Source organism: Macrobrachium rosenbergii, chromosome 53 (genome assembly GCF_040412425.1).
Source record: "Macrobrachium rosenbergii isolate ZJJX-2024 chromosome 53, ASM4041242v1, whole genome shotgun sequence".
NCBI lineage: Eukaryota > Metazoa > Arthropoda > Malacostraca > Decapoda > Palaemonidae > Macrobrachium > Macrobrachium rosenbergii.
Window position 1 is genome coordinate 7,497,824 of NC_089793.1, and position 13,611 is coordinate 7,511,434.

The following is a 13,611-nucleotide window of genomic DNA, read 5'->3' on the forward strand; positions in this document are numbered from 1 at the left end:
ATACAGACACGTGAAAAAAAACAACATTAGCACAATAGCCTAGCCTAGTCTAACAACAATCTAACAGGCTAGTCTGCCTAGCCTACAGACATATATTTCAGCAGCTAGGTGCTGGCCTGGGTCTACAGAAAATCCGAAACTTCATTCAAAATAAGGGTCAGACCTACTGTAGGTTGTGGAAGAAACTGAACCATCATCAACATACAGCTGACACTAACCTAGGTTAGGAATAGGGTTATTTTTCAGAAGACTCCAGCCACCTCCCACATTATAATTTATATTTTTCTTGGGTAAAACACATCAAAACAAAAAAATTCTTCTCAATGTATAACCTTCGTAAATGCTTAATAAAAGAGAAAAATAATTAATATACTGGCCCATCATTTCCTGGCCATTTTTGCATGAAAAACCCAAAATGGCTTTTCATGTCGAAATGGCTGAATGGAGTCTCCTGAAACATTACCAGAAATAGGCTAGACATAACCTAGCCTATACAGAGTCTGACTCACCGTTAAATTCACAGACGTGCTGAGCCTAAAGCAAATAAAAAAATAATACAATAAAATTCGACCATGGCTTCCCTACAACACCGGTAATCTAGTAGCAGGTCAGCTACTAGTCCTATAGTAGGCTTCCATATGCTCAACCTGACCTGCTCTAATGTCACAGTGATATACGAATGTCACAAATTTCACTAACATATCTCGTGTTAATTACGGTAGTCTAGAACACCAAAAAATTACCTGCCTTAAGGTTGTTACCATGCTGAGCACGGAAGAACTTTTAGCTCAAATTCCAACGGGATAACGAAAACAAACATAAACACTACGGTGATTTATCTGAGTATGTAGTCTTTACAACGGCACACCGAATAAGTACCGGAGAGAACTGCGGTACTTAAGAAAATCACACAATACAGAATCGAATTTTGAATGTGATATGAAATTTTAAAAATGAAGAAAATATTCTTCAGCAGGAATTACAAGCATACTGTATTCATATACCATTTTAGCTGGTGAGATCTTTGATGAACGGGATGAAAGGAAGGCTTACTTAGTTCATCTATATATTTCGAACTGTCAGAACGTCTGTGGTCAGATCCTAGAGATGGCTAAATAATCGGAAAATCTGAGACAAATCGTGAAATGCTTTTCTGTCGTTTCTCATCAATTCTAGTCAATTGTTAATGGTTTTTGTTGAGGGAGGGGCTCGAATTTGTTCGAGAGTACAAGGGATTACCAAAAAATTTCCATGGAAGCCCAAAGATTACACAAAAATCGTGGATCAACTTTATAAACGAACAAAAGCAAGACACGAAGATTTCCCGAGAGAGATGAGAGTCCTTCAGCGTCATTGGTTAAATAACTATGCAAATTGGCAAGCTTACAATAATTCCATTTAAATTCAGTTGCGTGTCACTTCTGATTTAGCCTTATTTAAACTATCTCTGAGGAATAGCGCACCAACAAACATTTTTTTTTATGAAACTTCACATAGTGGATCATGTATCCTAAATGGTTCCCACAGCAACTAAAATATTTTACCCATTAGCTTCTTCAAATAATCAGCTGGGGAATCTGAGTACCTCCCTATACAGAAAGTAAGTGGTGACTTTTTAAAAGCCTGGTTTGTTTATTCTTGATAATGAAAATCAGACGGAGGGGGTTGTAAGGTTGTGGATACATCTGAAATAAAGAATCAATTTCTCTACATAAAAAAGCACTTGATAAAGTACATAAGAGGTAGAGGTAGAGATAGAGTGATCAAGTAGAACATGATATATACTCTGGGGAATGACTTCATCGTAACCCTTGTCTTACGTTTATTTTTTTTCATTTTCCCCTAATATGCATCAGTCTAATATGCTGAGAGAGAGAGAGAGAGAGAGAGAGAGAGAGAGAGAGAGAGAGAGAGAGAGAGAGAGAGAGAGATCTCTTCGTGTTTATTGACAGTGAGGTGGACTATGAGAGTCCTCTCATGTCCTGGTAGCGGGATTTAAATAACCGCTTTCAGTGTCTGTAAGTTTGTCTTGAGAGACGAGCGAGTGAACAGTCAATTTCATTAAGGAGCTCAAGTAATGCCTGACGTATTTTGGTCGATAGCGTATACGAGGGAGTGGACTGTGAGCATTCATTCACCTCTTCCTATGCTTGGGAAAAACCATACCTGGATTGCATACAGTGAATCATTCAGCTCTTCTTGTGCTTGATAAACAAAACAATATCTTGATCACAATGAAGGAAAATTTAATTTCTTTGCCGATCTTTCACCTTAGGCCTATAGGAGGTAAACCGATGTTCCCTGAATTATTTAAATTATTTTAAAAATTTTGCTCTTAATTTGGACTTCTATTTCTTGGTTTGGGTCAGAATCCTGCTCATGGAATGACTGGAACCATAGTTTTCGAAGCATTCTTTTTAAGCTGCTGGCAAGATAATCAATAGCTGATTAATACCCAATCTCTAGGATTAGGTAACAAATTTCCAAGCTATTATTACAGACATCTGTAATGCATTCTGTAATGCATAACATTTTTCTTAGAAGTTTTTCATGGAATACCCTTCCTTCTTCATTTATAAAATTTTGCCGTCAGTACTCCAGGCCTGTAAAAAATTTGTTAATCGATGGATTGACAGTTACATAAACTATTGAAACATCGTGTTTTGTAAAAAGAGTAAAGAATTATGCAACAAACCTGAGTGAAAAATACATAAACATAACTCTCTCTTACTAGGATAATGTTCTTTTCACTATCTACGTTTTATGTTTTATTATTTATTAATATACGTTTTTTTTAATTACCTTCAGTACCAGAATATCCTTGTAATCCTTTACTACGTTTCATTTTATTTTTTCTTTACCAATGTCTTGTTTTATTTAGTATTTTGTCCCGTCTATTCGAAGCCATATCTGAACGTTGTTAACTTATTTCACTGCCTTGCCTTACCAACACTGTGTTGATTTGACGTCACAGCGCTCGCGAAAGTGCAACGATGATCTGTACACTGTACAAGATAAACATTATTTTCTGAACAGTGATCTTCGTATAAGGTCCTATGCTGTTTATGGTTGTCCATTTTCTAAACTCACAAACAAACACGCCGTTTATTCGTCCAGTTATTTGTCTTAGCGGACCAAACATGGTTTTATGTTTGATGTTTACATATTTAGGGTTCTATTTACAAGGGCAAGCTTATAGGACCTCATTCACGTCACCAGATTCATGAGAACACCAATGTAATTTTAACATCTGTTCCATTATTCCTTAATATTTAATTTCATGACTTAATTCTGTTATTACATATTTTTTTTAATCTACAGTGCTATTGGTCTTAAGCTCAGTATTTAGTGTTTCCACTGTTATCAGATTTAATAATCTCGTTGTCTATGACGATTAATTATATTAGTCTAAGACCGATAATTATTAGGGTCTTTATGGCTTCTGGGTATTTCTCTTTTATCACATTCAGTTATTTCCTCAGCTGAGGTCAGTTTGATTATTCATGTTTTTATTTTTTTCGTTTTTTTCTAGGTATCAGCGCAAGAAAATTCTTTCTTGTTGCGTTTTCTCAAGTTAATACTCTTTTTGTCCTTTCATTTCCAGCATTCAAAAATATTGCCTTCCTATAATTCCCACGATTATTGATTTAAGGAAATAATCTTAAGCCACCTTTCTTCTTACTTCATAATTTCCAAGAAAATTCCTCATTTCTATTTAAAGATGAGAATCAAAATTTTATTCCTTCTTTCCATCAGTTCAAATGACCTTTTTTTTTTCAATTTTCAGTCATTTATCTCTCATTGTTGCTTGTCGAGAAATTTTATCTCCTCTTTTTTTCAGTGTTGTTTACCAGTGCCCTACAATGCTTTCTGATTTACCCATTACAAAATGTGTAAATAATCCTGTCGATCTGGTTTTATAAAGAAATTAATAAGTTTAGCACCCTACATTTCATAATCATATTAAGTCTGATGTAATTTATTCAATATAGCTTGATCCAATAGTGCATCTGGAAGAGAATGACGACATATTCTTTATCGTCTTCCAGGGCGTGCTTTCCAGAACCAGTGGAGACCTATGCTGGAAGGACGAACGGATCTGACGAGATGGAGGCCGTCGAAGAGGCATCCGAAGAGCAAGTGGCGTTGCTCAACACCATCGTCTACCAGCACGTCATTCCAGTCCTGATCGCTCTGGCAGTCTCGACCAACCTCCTCAACATCTTCATGCTCTGGAAAGTCCGCAAGAAGCAGAGGCAACATAAGAGGACCGACATGGAGACGACCTATAAGTACCTCATGTGGTTGGCTGTGACTGACCTCCTCGCTTCCAGCTCTCTCGTGCCAGCTCTCATCCACGTCGACCGAAGGGTTCTCCCTTACGGTTGGGCGTTCTACTACGCCCACTTGGAGATCCCTCTCATGAACGCCCTGACCAGCGCCAGCGTGTATATAGTGGTGGGGCTGTCAGTCGACCGGTTCGTAGCCGTCTGCTTTCCCAGACGTTACAGGAACGTCAATGCGCCCAGACTGGCAGTCGTGAGAATAACTCTGTCTTTAGTCGTCCCGTTCTTCATCTACATGCCCCACTGCTTCTACCAGAGAGTGGTCTGCAGTGAGACAGGGCAGGGCTGGACCTACCAAGGCGTCGAGGCCGTGACGGGGTCGCTAGCTTGGCACGTGTGGGAAATCATCGTCGAGCTGTGTCACAGGATGGTCCCCAGCATCATACTGGCCGTCTTGAACTTGTGCATCATCGTCACCTTCAGGAGGATCGTGGCGCAGAAAGAGGGTATGGTGCGGGCCAAGAGGTTCCCCAAAGAGGAGGCGAAACAAGATGACGGCGGGAGAGCCCAGAGGGAGAGGCGGCTGGTCCATCTGCTCGTGGCTGTTGTGTGCTGCTTCTTGCTGACGAACTTGCCAGCGGCTGTTCTTGCTCTCAAAGATACGGCTGGGTCGGACTTTGGGACTTTCGAGCATGAGGTGAGTACCACAGTACAGCTTCATTGTCTGTAAGGTAGTCATTTAATCTATAACTTTTAAAATCTGTCTGATATTTCTTCACATGCTGATTCCTTGTCATTGTTTGGATATGTTGTGGAAAACAGAGAGAGAGAGAGAGAGAGAGAGAGAGAGAGAGAGAGAGAGAGAGAATAGTATAGCTTGTTTACCAATTGTTATAGCCCTGTATAACAATCCAATACACTTTCTCTTCCTCGTTATGCATTTCCGTCGAAATACAAATTTCATTTCATAACTCGCTTCTTCTTCTTCCCTACAGGTCTTCCGCGCCGTTGCAAATTGCTTAGAGATGCTTGGATTCTCGCTCAACTTCGTCTTGTACTTCTTCTTCGTGAGAGAGATGAAGAGAGTGCTCTTCGATGCCCTGGCGCTCTTGCAAAGCAAGCTGTGCTGTGTGGCGCCCTTTGTCAAAGACAATCATTCCGCCTCGTGCAATGAGGAATCAAGGGTAGCACCGAATAGATGTTCCTCCACTGAAGATTTGTGAATGTTTACGCTTTTGGTTTGTGGTCCTTAGTTCTTGCATATGACTCCTAACGTGTGTTGCAAGGTTCTTGCAGGGCAGGGGCGTTCGCACAACGTTCAAGAACACATGTTTCGTCTGGGTTTGAGACCAGAATCAGTGCCGAAACTCTCATGACAGAGTTAAAGATGTGTAAATACAGTTATAGATTATTTTTAAGTTATGTAACACTTAACTCCACTGCCTATACATTTTAGTATTTAAGAAAAACAGACAATTTACACTCAATAAAATGTCGAAATAAAATATGGAAAAATGAGTGAGTTCGTCTTCCTCCATAGCGTCTTTGAAATACCCGACAGCTACCGCGTCTCTCATTTGCTATGGACACCAGCAATCCTGAAGTCACAAGCGTTACTTATAGCTTCCTTCCTTATGCTTTAGATTTCTCCTGTTGCTTCTGTTTTCCTAATCATATAACTTAGTTTTAACACTCCTTTTTTGTTTACGCACTGAACAATTTTATACGAGGACAGATGGTGAATATGTGAAGAAAAGAGCCAATGATTAAGATAGCATATTTAAAAATGTTTTAAGAACAATATCCTCTTTTTAATTGTAGTTCTTCAAAAAATATCATAAGAATGTTACTTATACCACTAACATGCATGTTAATAACACAAATTTATTTAGCACCAGCACTACCAATTTGTGTTAGCATCAATATTGACATTATGGGCAAATAAGGGATAAATCAAGTTTGATCCGCTACTTGTAAATATATTATTACTTCGTTACGCAATATTTGCTAGTTTCAGTGAGCTAAATGCTACCATGCGACCAAAACCTCATAGAAACGTGTTTGAGAATCTGTGCATTGATTTGAGCTGCTTGGGCAAAACCAGTTCTAATTTAATCCCAAATATTTATTCGGGGATATTCTGTTATTAGGAAAAACTGCCCTTGAGAAATGATGAAATCAACTTCTACCTAACGTTGGTAAAGAAGTCAGGACTTCCTTGGTGAGAAGCGAAGGTTTGATCCCTGACGTTAGGTATAAATGTTATGATAGAAGAGTTGACAAAAAATCTCCAAATGTAATAGTATTCATTGTCTTCATAGAATATACTTAAATACAAATGACTCTGAGGATTCATCACTGAATTCTTTCACAGAAGAATATAAAAATGACGTGAAAGATTAGAGTATTCAAAGTGCAATGTAGTATTTCTGATATTTAGTTAGATGCACTGAAACGAGTTTCTCAACGAAGATTCGTCAATGGATTCAGACTTTCTTTGATGGTGCACACACACACATACACACATACATATGCATATGCATATATATATATATATATATATATATATATATATATATATATATATATATATATATTTATAATATATATAAATATAAATGACTGTGTGTGTTTCTATAATGTCAATAACTTATGCTTGTGTGTGTGTATGTATATATGTATATATATGTATATACATACATACTCGTGTATATATATATATATATACATATATATATATATCTATATCTATATGGTATATATAGATCTATATCTATATTTATGTTTATACATATTTATTCATATATATTATGTTTATATTATTATATATACACACACACATATATATATATATATATATATATATATATATATATATATATATATATATATATATATATATGCATACACACATATACGAATGAGGATATTCTAAACTGAACAATATCTACTGATAGCAACGTTTATAACAACTCGTCGACGTCATCATAAAGCGGAGGTTCAGGATATCCAAAGTCTTTGATGAGCCGACGGACTGACGACACGGCGACAGCGAAGGACCTGTCCTCGCGATCGGCGAAGGGATCCTTCATCTCCCTCCCTTTGCGTTTGAAGGATCCCGTGGTGTGGGACTGAAGGCACGCCATTCGTTCTTCGCTGACGGGAAGGCTGTCAGGGAATAGGCACCATTTCAGGTCGTTGTATGTTAAGTTCTTGATTTTAGTTTCCCCTTTCTATTTTGATTTTCACTTTACTTCGATGGTACACTCGCTCGCGCGCGCACACACACACACACATACACGAATATATATATGTATTTGAACATATATATACACACATGTATACAGTATGTATATTTATTTATTTGTATGTATGAATCTATATTATACATATATGATCAGTCGTTCATAAATTGTGTATTCAACAGGTAAATAGATTTTTACTTTCCACAATCGTGGAATAAAGTAATTGCAATATAACTGGACTAGTTAGAAACCACACGAGCCTATTTATAAAAATGTTCACACGCACAACATATATATATATATATTAATATATATATATATGCATATATACTATATATATATATATATTTGTATATATAATATATATATATATATATATATATATATATATATATATATATATATATATATATATGGCCTTTATTTTTCACAATTCGCTGGCAACACTTCAATATCTCCAGTCACAAGGCTAAAGTCCGGAAAGGTCAAACAAAATCTGTTTCAACTATAAAATGATCTGCTTCAGGGCTACAACAGATTCACATTGAAACTGCACCCTGACATACTGGAGAGTACAACTACAACAACAAAAATGATTGAGATGAAAACCCAAAATTAAAATTTAACGTAAATTTCACTGTACAGAAAAGCTATTGACAAATTTCATATCCCACAGTGCTTCTCCATGAAATTCCCCAGCCCCAGAGCTCTCTCTCTCTCTCTCTCTCTCTCTCTCTCTCTCTCTCTCTCTCTCTCTCTCTCTCGCTCTCTCTCTCTCTCTGTGGAGCTTTGGTATTCATTTGGTGCAGTGAGCAGAAACTTCCTTACCCTAGAAATTCCAGTAAGCGTCTAATCTCAGACAATGGATTCTGTTTGAGATTTTCGTAGTACACGATGTGCGTCGGAGCTTTGGTCAAGAGCAGGTGATTAACCAATAGAGTTTCCCACACTCTAATGTTTTCAGCGACAAAGTCACGGAATGCTGAAACGGGTAAAAATTCAGGTACTGGTTAGATGCTCATTAGTATTTTTACTCACTTTATCAGTACAGTTACACTACTACTTTAAAAAGGCATTTATTGACGTTTCCTTTCCAGTATCATCATAGCAACAATGACCTCTTAAATTTGTTGTCTCTTCTAATAGGGTGAAGGCCATAGGCCCAATCTATCTATCTATCTATCTATCTATCTATATCTATCTATCTATCTATATATATATATATATATATATATATATATATATATATGTTTATTTATATATATATATATATATATATATATATATTTATATATATATATATATATATATATATATATATATATATATATATATATATATTAAACCTGGTATGAACCTGTGGATCTAATCCAACGAACAGAGCCGAAAAATTTAAGCGATCTTTGTGGCTATGGTGAAACTGGAAAGAAAATATCCTTACTCAACTCGGAAAAATATTTCACACTTTCCAAAAGCCACCCATTTTTCCAGTCGCTTAAACATACCTGGCCCCTGGAAGTACCCTAGAGACATCTGGGCCAGGTGTGGATTCGCAGTCTTCTTCCCCTTCTTGAAATTCCAGTTGGCCTTTAAGGAGCTGCAAAAGAGAAATTTCAATCCTAGCCTTAAAGTCTGTTGAATCCTAACTGGAAAGTCTGTTGAATCCTAACTGGAAAGTTTGTTGAATCCTAACTGGAAAATTTGTTCAGTCCTGACTGGAAAGTCTATTCAGTCCTAAATGGAAAGTCTGTTGAATCCTAGCTGGAAAGTCTGTTGAATCCTACCTGGAAAGTCTGAAATATTTTAACGATGACATTAAGTCGTGTTTCAAGACCAAGATGAGAATAGAGCTGGTGGTCGAGTGGTCTCTGCAAAAAACCTCTATGAGTTTTTACAGTGTGCCATGTAAGGCATACCATAGGCGGAGTATTAGCCCTATGTCAACTTTATCAGAAGGAAAAGGGGAGAAACCATGATATATCTAACCTCGTAATGAACACAAAGGCACTTAATAAAACCAAAACAAACAATCACTGATAGGTATCATCATGAACTCTAAGCAAAGCTAATTTTGATGAATCATTGCTCCAGTTGTTATCATCAAGATCTATGGAAGAAAGCAAAACTAATTTTGACGGTTCATTGCTTCTGTCATTATCATCAAGGTCTGTGGAAGAAAGAGTATTCAACAATTATCAATGGAACAGGGTAATGTCTCACCTCTTTGGATTTCGTATCAGGATTATTGTGGGGATGTCAAAGTCAGACACGGTCTCGTGGGTCTTCTGGGTAAGCGTCCTGCCGGATTTATCGTCCTCTAACTCTCCAAGATATCCTGAAAAAATGTTTGTCAAGAGTTATTTACTCTCTCTCTCTCTTTCTCTGCAAGCTCAATGTTCTCTCTAACACTGTTTAAAGGGTCCCACGACCCACCACCTATCATAGACCCCATGAATATCAAAGGACATTTCCCTTTCTGATTATATATATATATATATATATATATATATGTATATATAAAATATATATATATATATATATATATATATATATATATATATAAATATAAATATATATACATATATATATATATATATATATATATATATTATATATATATATATATATATATATATATATATATATATATATATTATACACATATACACATATACATGTGTGTATATGCGTATATATTATATGTAGATACGTATATGTAATGTATATACACACATTATATATATATATATGTATATATACTTCGGAAATCTATTTTTGCCTCTATTTTTCCTGGCTCTTGTCACCATCCTTCCTCTTTCACACCCTCCTCGGTGGCTAAGCCCCACCTTCCTTGCTTCTTTCCTTTCCCTTTTTCTTGTTTTCGTCGAATCTGGGCTGGAAAAGGGTATTAGGATACTAGCTTATCGTTGCTGTTGACAATGCTGAGTCTATTGCACTTAAAAAATCAGACTCCTCTGCCCATTGCAGGTCACAAACCTACCTCCTTCGTAGAGGATTTTATCGTCGTAAATTGAGCCAGTGAAGATCCCCGTCGCTCCCTCGAGGAGGTACCTCAACCAGGTGTTCCCAGAACCAGGGTAGGATAGGAGCCAAATGGGTCTCAGACCTTTGGCAAATCTGGAAGAGGGAAGAAAAAGAAGAAGAAAGTTGGGGTTATTTTAGATTGCTTTGAAAGAGTCCGAAAGAGGGGACTTCTTTACAGTGAAGTTGCATTTGGAATGATCTTCATATATCTCTATCTACACATCTCTGTCTATATTTATGCATGTATGTATGTAAATGTGAATGTATATAATACATACATACTATACATATATATGTATAGTACATATATATATATATATATATATATATATATATATATATATATATATATATATATACATTATATATATTATATATATATATTTTCATACATTATATATTAACTTTATCACATACACAATTGTTCTGCATTAGTAGAATTACTAAAAGGACCTCATTCAAACTGGCTGGTATCTAATGAGTTTTTATTCAAAAAGTTACAAGCTTTCTTGGACAAACAGTCCACATTATCAAGTATCCGTATATATATATATATATATATATATATATATATATATATATATATATATATATATATATATATATATATATAGATGAAGTGAGAGAGAGAGAGAGAGAGAGAGAGAGAGAGAGAGAGAGATTCTGCATGTCTTGTACTGCTGGAATCAATTATTAAATACGTGACTGAAGATCATATCCAATCAGGCAACTCCGTCAGCTTTATCAATATTACGATGACGTCATTAGACATTACCTTGTCTCATACTTGTAGCAAGGACTCGTCTGATTATCTTTTCCCCATATCCTGAACGAAGAACTATTCATATCTATTACGTCCTCCATTTTGGCTGAAACAGAAAGTTTAGTTTCTCACGCTGTGTTAAATTTATTGATAGGTTCGTTTAGCCTAATAAAAAACTGCATTACTTAGTGATTGCATTTTTCAATTTTTGTGTATGAACTGAACAAGATTAACAAAATTACACATACATACATACATACATACTTACTTACAGGTTCGTTGATCCTAAAAAAAACTGTATTACTAAGCAGTTGTATTTTTGAATTTTTTTATTAAATCTGAAGGGAACGAAATTAACAAAATAACAAACAAACAAATATACATACATACATACACGCCAGTAACATTAATGAAAGGTAGCCTTATTAGTAGACTGGATCCATTTTCAGGATGGTGATGATGCTGAAAGATTTTGAACTTTGATTCATTAGTATTATTATTATTATTATTGGTTTAAGACAAAGATTGGCTCCATATCTTGGCTCTCATAAGAAGTTAGACAGCAAAAAAAAAAAAAAAAGTGAAAAGCAACGTTACTGGAGCCACTTTGCAAATACCGAATATCGTCTAGATTCTAGAGGGTCTATCAAATGGCAAGAACACTGCGGGGCCTTCGTGCAATACGACCCTTTGTGGCAGGGGAATTGCAAGAAGTAGATGGCTATAGTCTCTCTATCCACGAAAACTTTTTTTTTTCTGCAACTTTAGCCTCGTAAATTACTGAACAAAGTGCTTCAAGTTGTGAAGTGTCCGACTGATTTTGTTTAGAGCAACGAGGAAAGTGTTTTATCTGGAAAATGGCGCTGTGAAGTTGCGTTCAGTGTGTGTGTGTGTGTGTGTGTGTCTGGAACCGAATTGAAGGTAAAAACGTTTGATAGGCATAAACTTACGTTTACTGACGGACGAACGGAATGTCTTCTCCAAGGCGTCGGGAAGATGATTACTCGAAAGGAACCTGCAAAGAGTTCTAAAAGAGGAAAGAGTTCTAAAAGAGTTTTGCATTTGTCACATTACTTCAAATATCAAGAGTATGACAATATTCTTTTTCTTATTGTAACAACAGGTTAATGTATGCACTTACACCATCAAAGACAGGAGTGACAAAATAACACATAAGCATAAAAGTCCTCTTACTGATATTTGTGAATGACCCATATCTGGAAGAGAAAGGTGGAATTTACTTATCCATTTTGTTTGATTGAAACAACTTTGGCATAATCACTAATAAACACATTGAGAACTGTGAGTTCTCCTTGCCACGGATTTGACAATGAGAGAGAGAGAGAGAGAGAGAGAGAGAGAGAATGTTGTTTATGATTGTGTTGGATGCCAGCACGGGCTCTTGCTCACAGAGCAGCCGGTAAGTGACATTCAATGATATGAAGTGAAAAAAAAGTCTTGAATAAAGTAGAGTGGGGTTTAATACCAAAACAAGAAGCAGGCCAGCCACTTAAAGAAAGGAAGAATATAAACCAGGGAGCACAAAAGAGCGGAGAGAGTTTATAGCATTTCTTTCTTCACGCTTATTATGTTTTAAATTTCTATTTTCCTTTTATCTAAATATTAAAACTACTGCAAGCACTACAACTGTTACCACTACTGCTTATGAAAATAGTCATAATAGTTCAGTGGTTAAGACACTCGTCTTACCTCCGAGAAGAGCCAGGTTCGATTCCTGACCGATACTGACCAATTTTGTTTATTATTATTATCACTGCTGGTTTTGTTGTCATTATTTACAGGTTAAACTCACGGTTCGTCAATTTTTTTTTATATTAAGCCGTAAAGACCACTTAACTGACATTTTCCGTTCGGATTTACTGCTCACAGTAATATAGAAGTTCATTATCATTATTATTATTATTATTGGAGAAAACAAATCCACAGTTATATGTACATATGTTTAAAGATAATATGTTCAGATAGCTTTCGGGAATCTGATCGGTTCTTCTTTTCATAAACATAACTGTGGAATTGTTTCTCCATTTCAAGACTCATGCTACTGTGAGTGTTTTTTAATTATTATTATTCAAACTGAGCAAGTTACACAAGCCATATACTTGGTAGACAAACCTCCATAGCTAGGGTGACCATTTATCTGAGCTGTGAAAGGGGGACACCCATATAAATTAACAAGTATGTATATGCAGCATGTAACGTAATAACTATAATATATATATATATATATATATATATATGTATATATATATAT

General features: G+C 35.8%; 2 protein-coding genes across 2 annotated transcripts in view; one reads left to right on the forward strand and one right to left on the reverse strand.

The window, feature by feature from the left end:
• LOC136834253 (probable G-protein coupled receptor B0563.6) overlaps positions 1-5,804 on the forward strand; it is a 10,472-nt gene extending 4,668 nt beyond the window's left edge. The window contains exons 2-3 of the mRNA XM_067096598.1: positions 4,050-4,983; positions 5,282-5,804. Coding sequence (XP_066952699.1) covers positions 4,050-4,983; positions 5,282-5,509 — 1,162 coding nt within the window. The 3' untranslated portion in view covers positions 5,510-5,804. The remainder of the gene's footprint in view (positions 1-4,049; positions 4,984-5,281) is intronic.
• Positions 5,805-7,220: 1,416 nt separating this feature from the next.
• LOC136834077 (sialate:O-sulfotransferase 2-like) lies at positions 7,221-12,360 on the reverse strand. Its single transcript, XM_067096334.1, has 7 exons — positions 12,290-12,360; positions 11,352-11,445; positions 10,533-10,669; positions 9,752-9,866; positions 9,037-9,128; positions 8,360-8,513; positions 7,221-7,454 (listed from the first exon to the last, which is right to left on the reverse strand). The coding sequence occupies exons 2-7, from the start codon at positions 11,438-11,440 to the stop codon at positions 7,250-7,252; spliced, it is 792 nt and encodes a 263-aa protein (XP_066952435.1). The 5' UTR covers positions 11,441-11,445; positions 12,290-12,360; the 3' UTR covers positions 7,221-7,249.
• Positions 12,361-13,611: the final 1,251 nt, after the last annotated feature.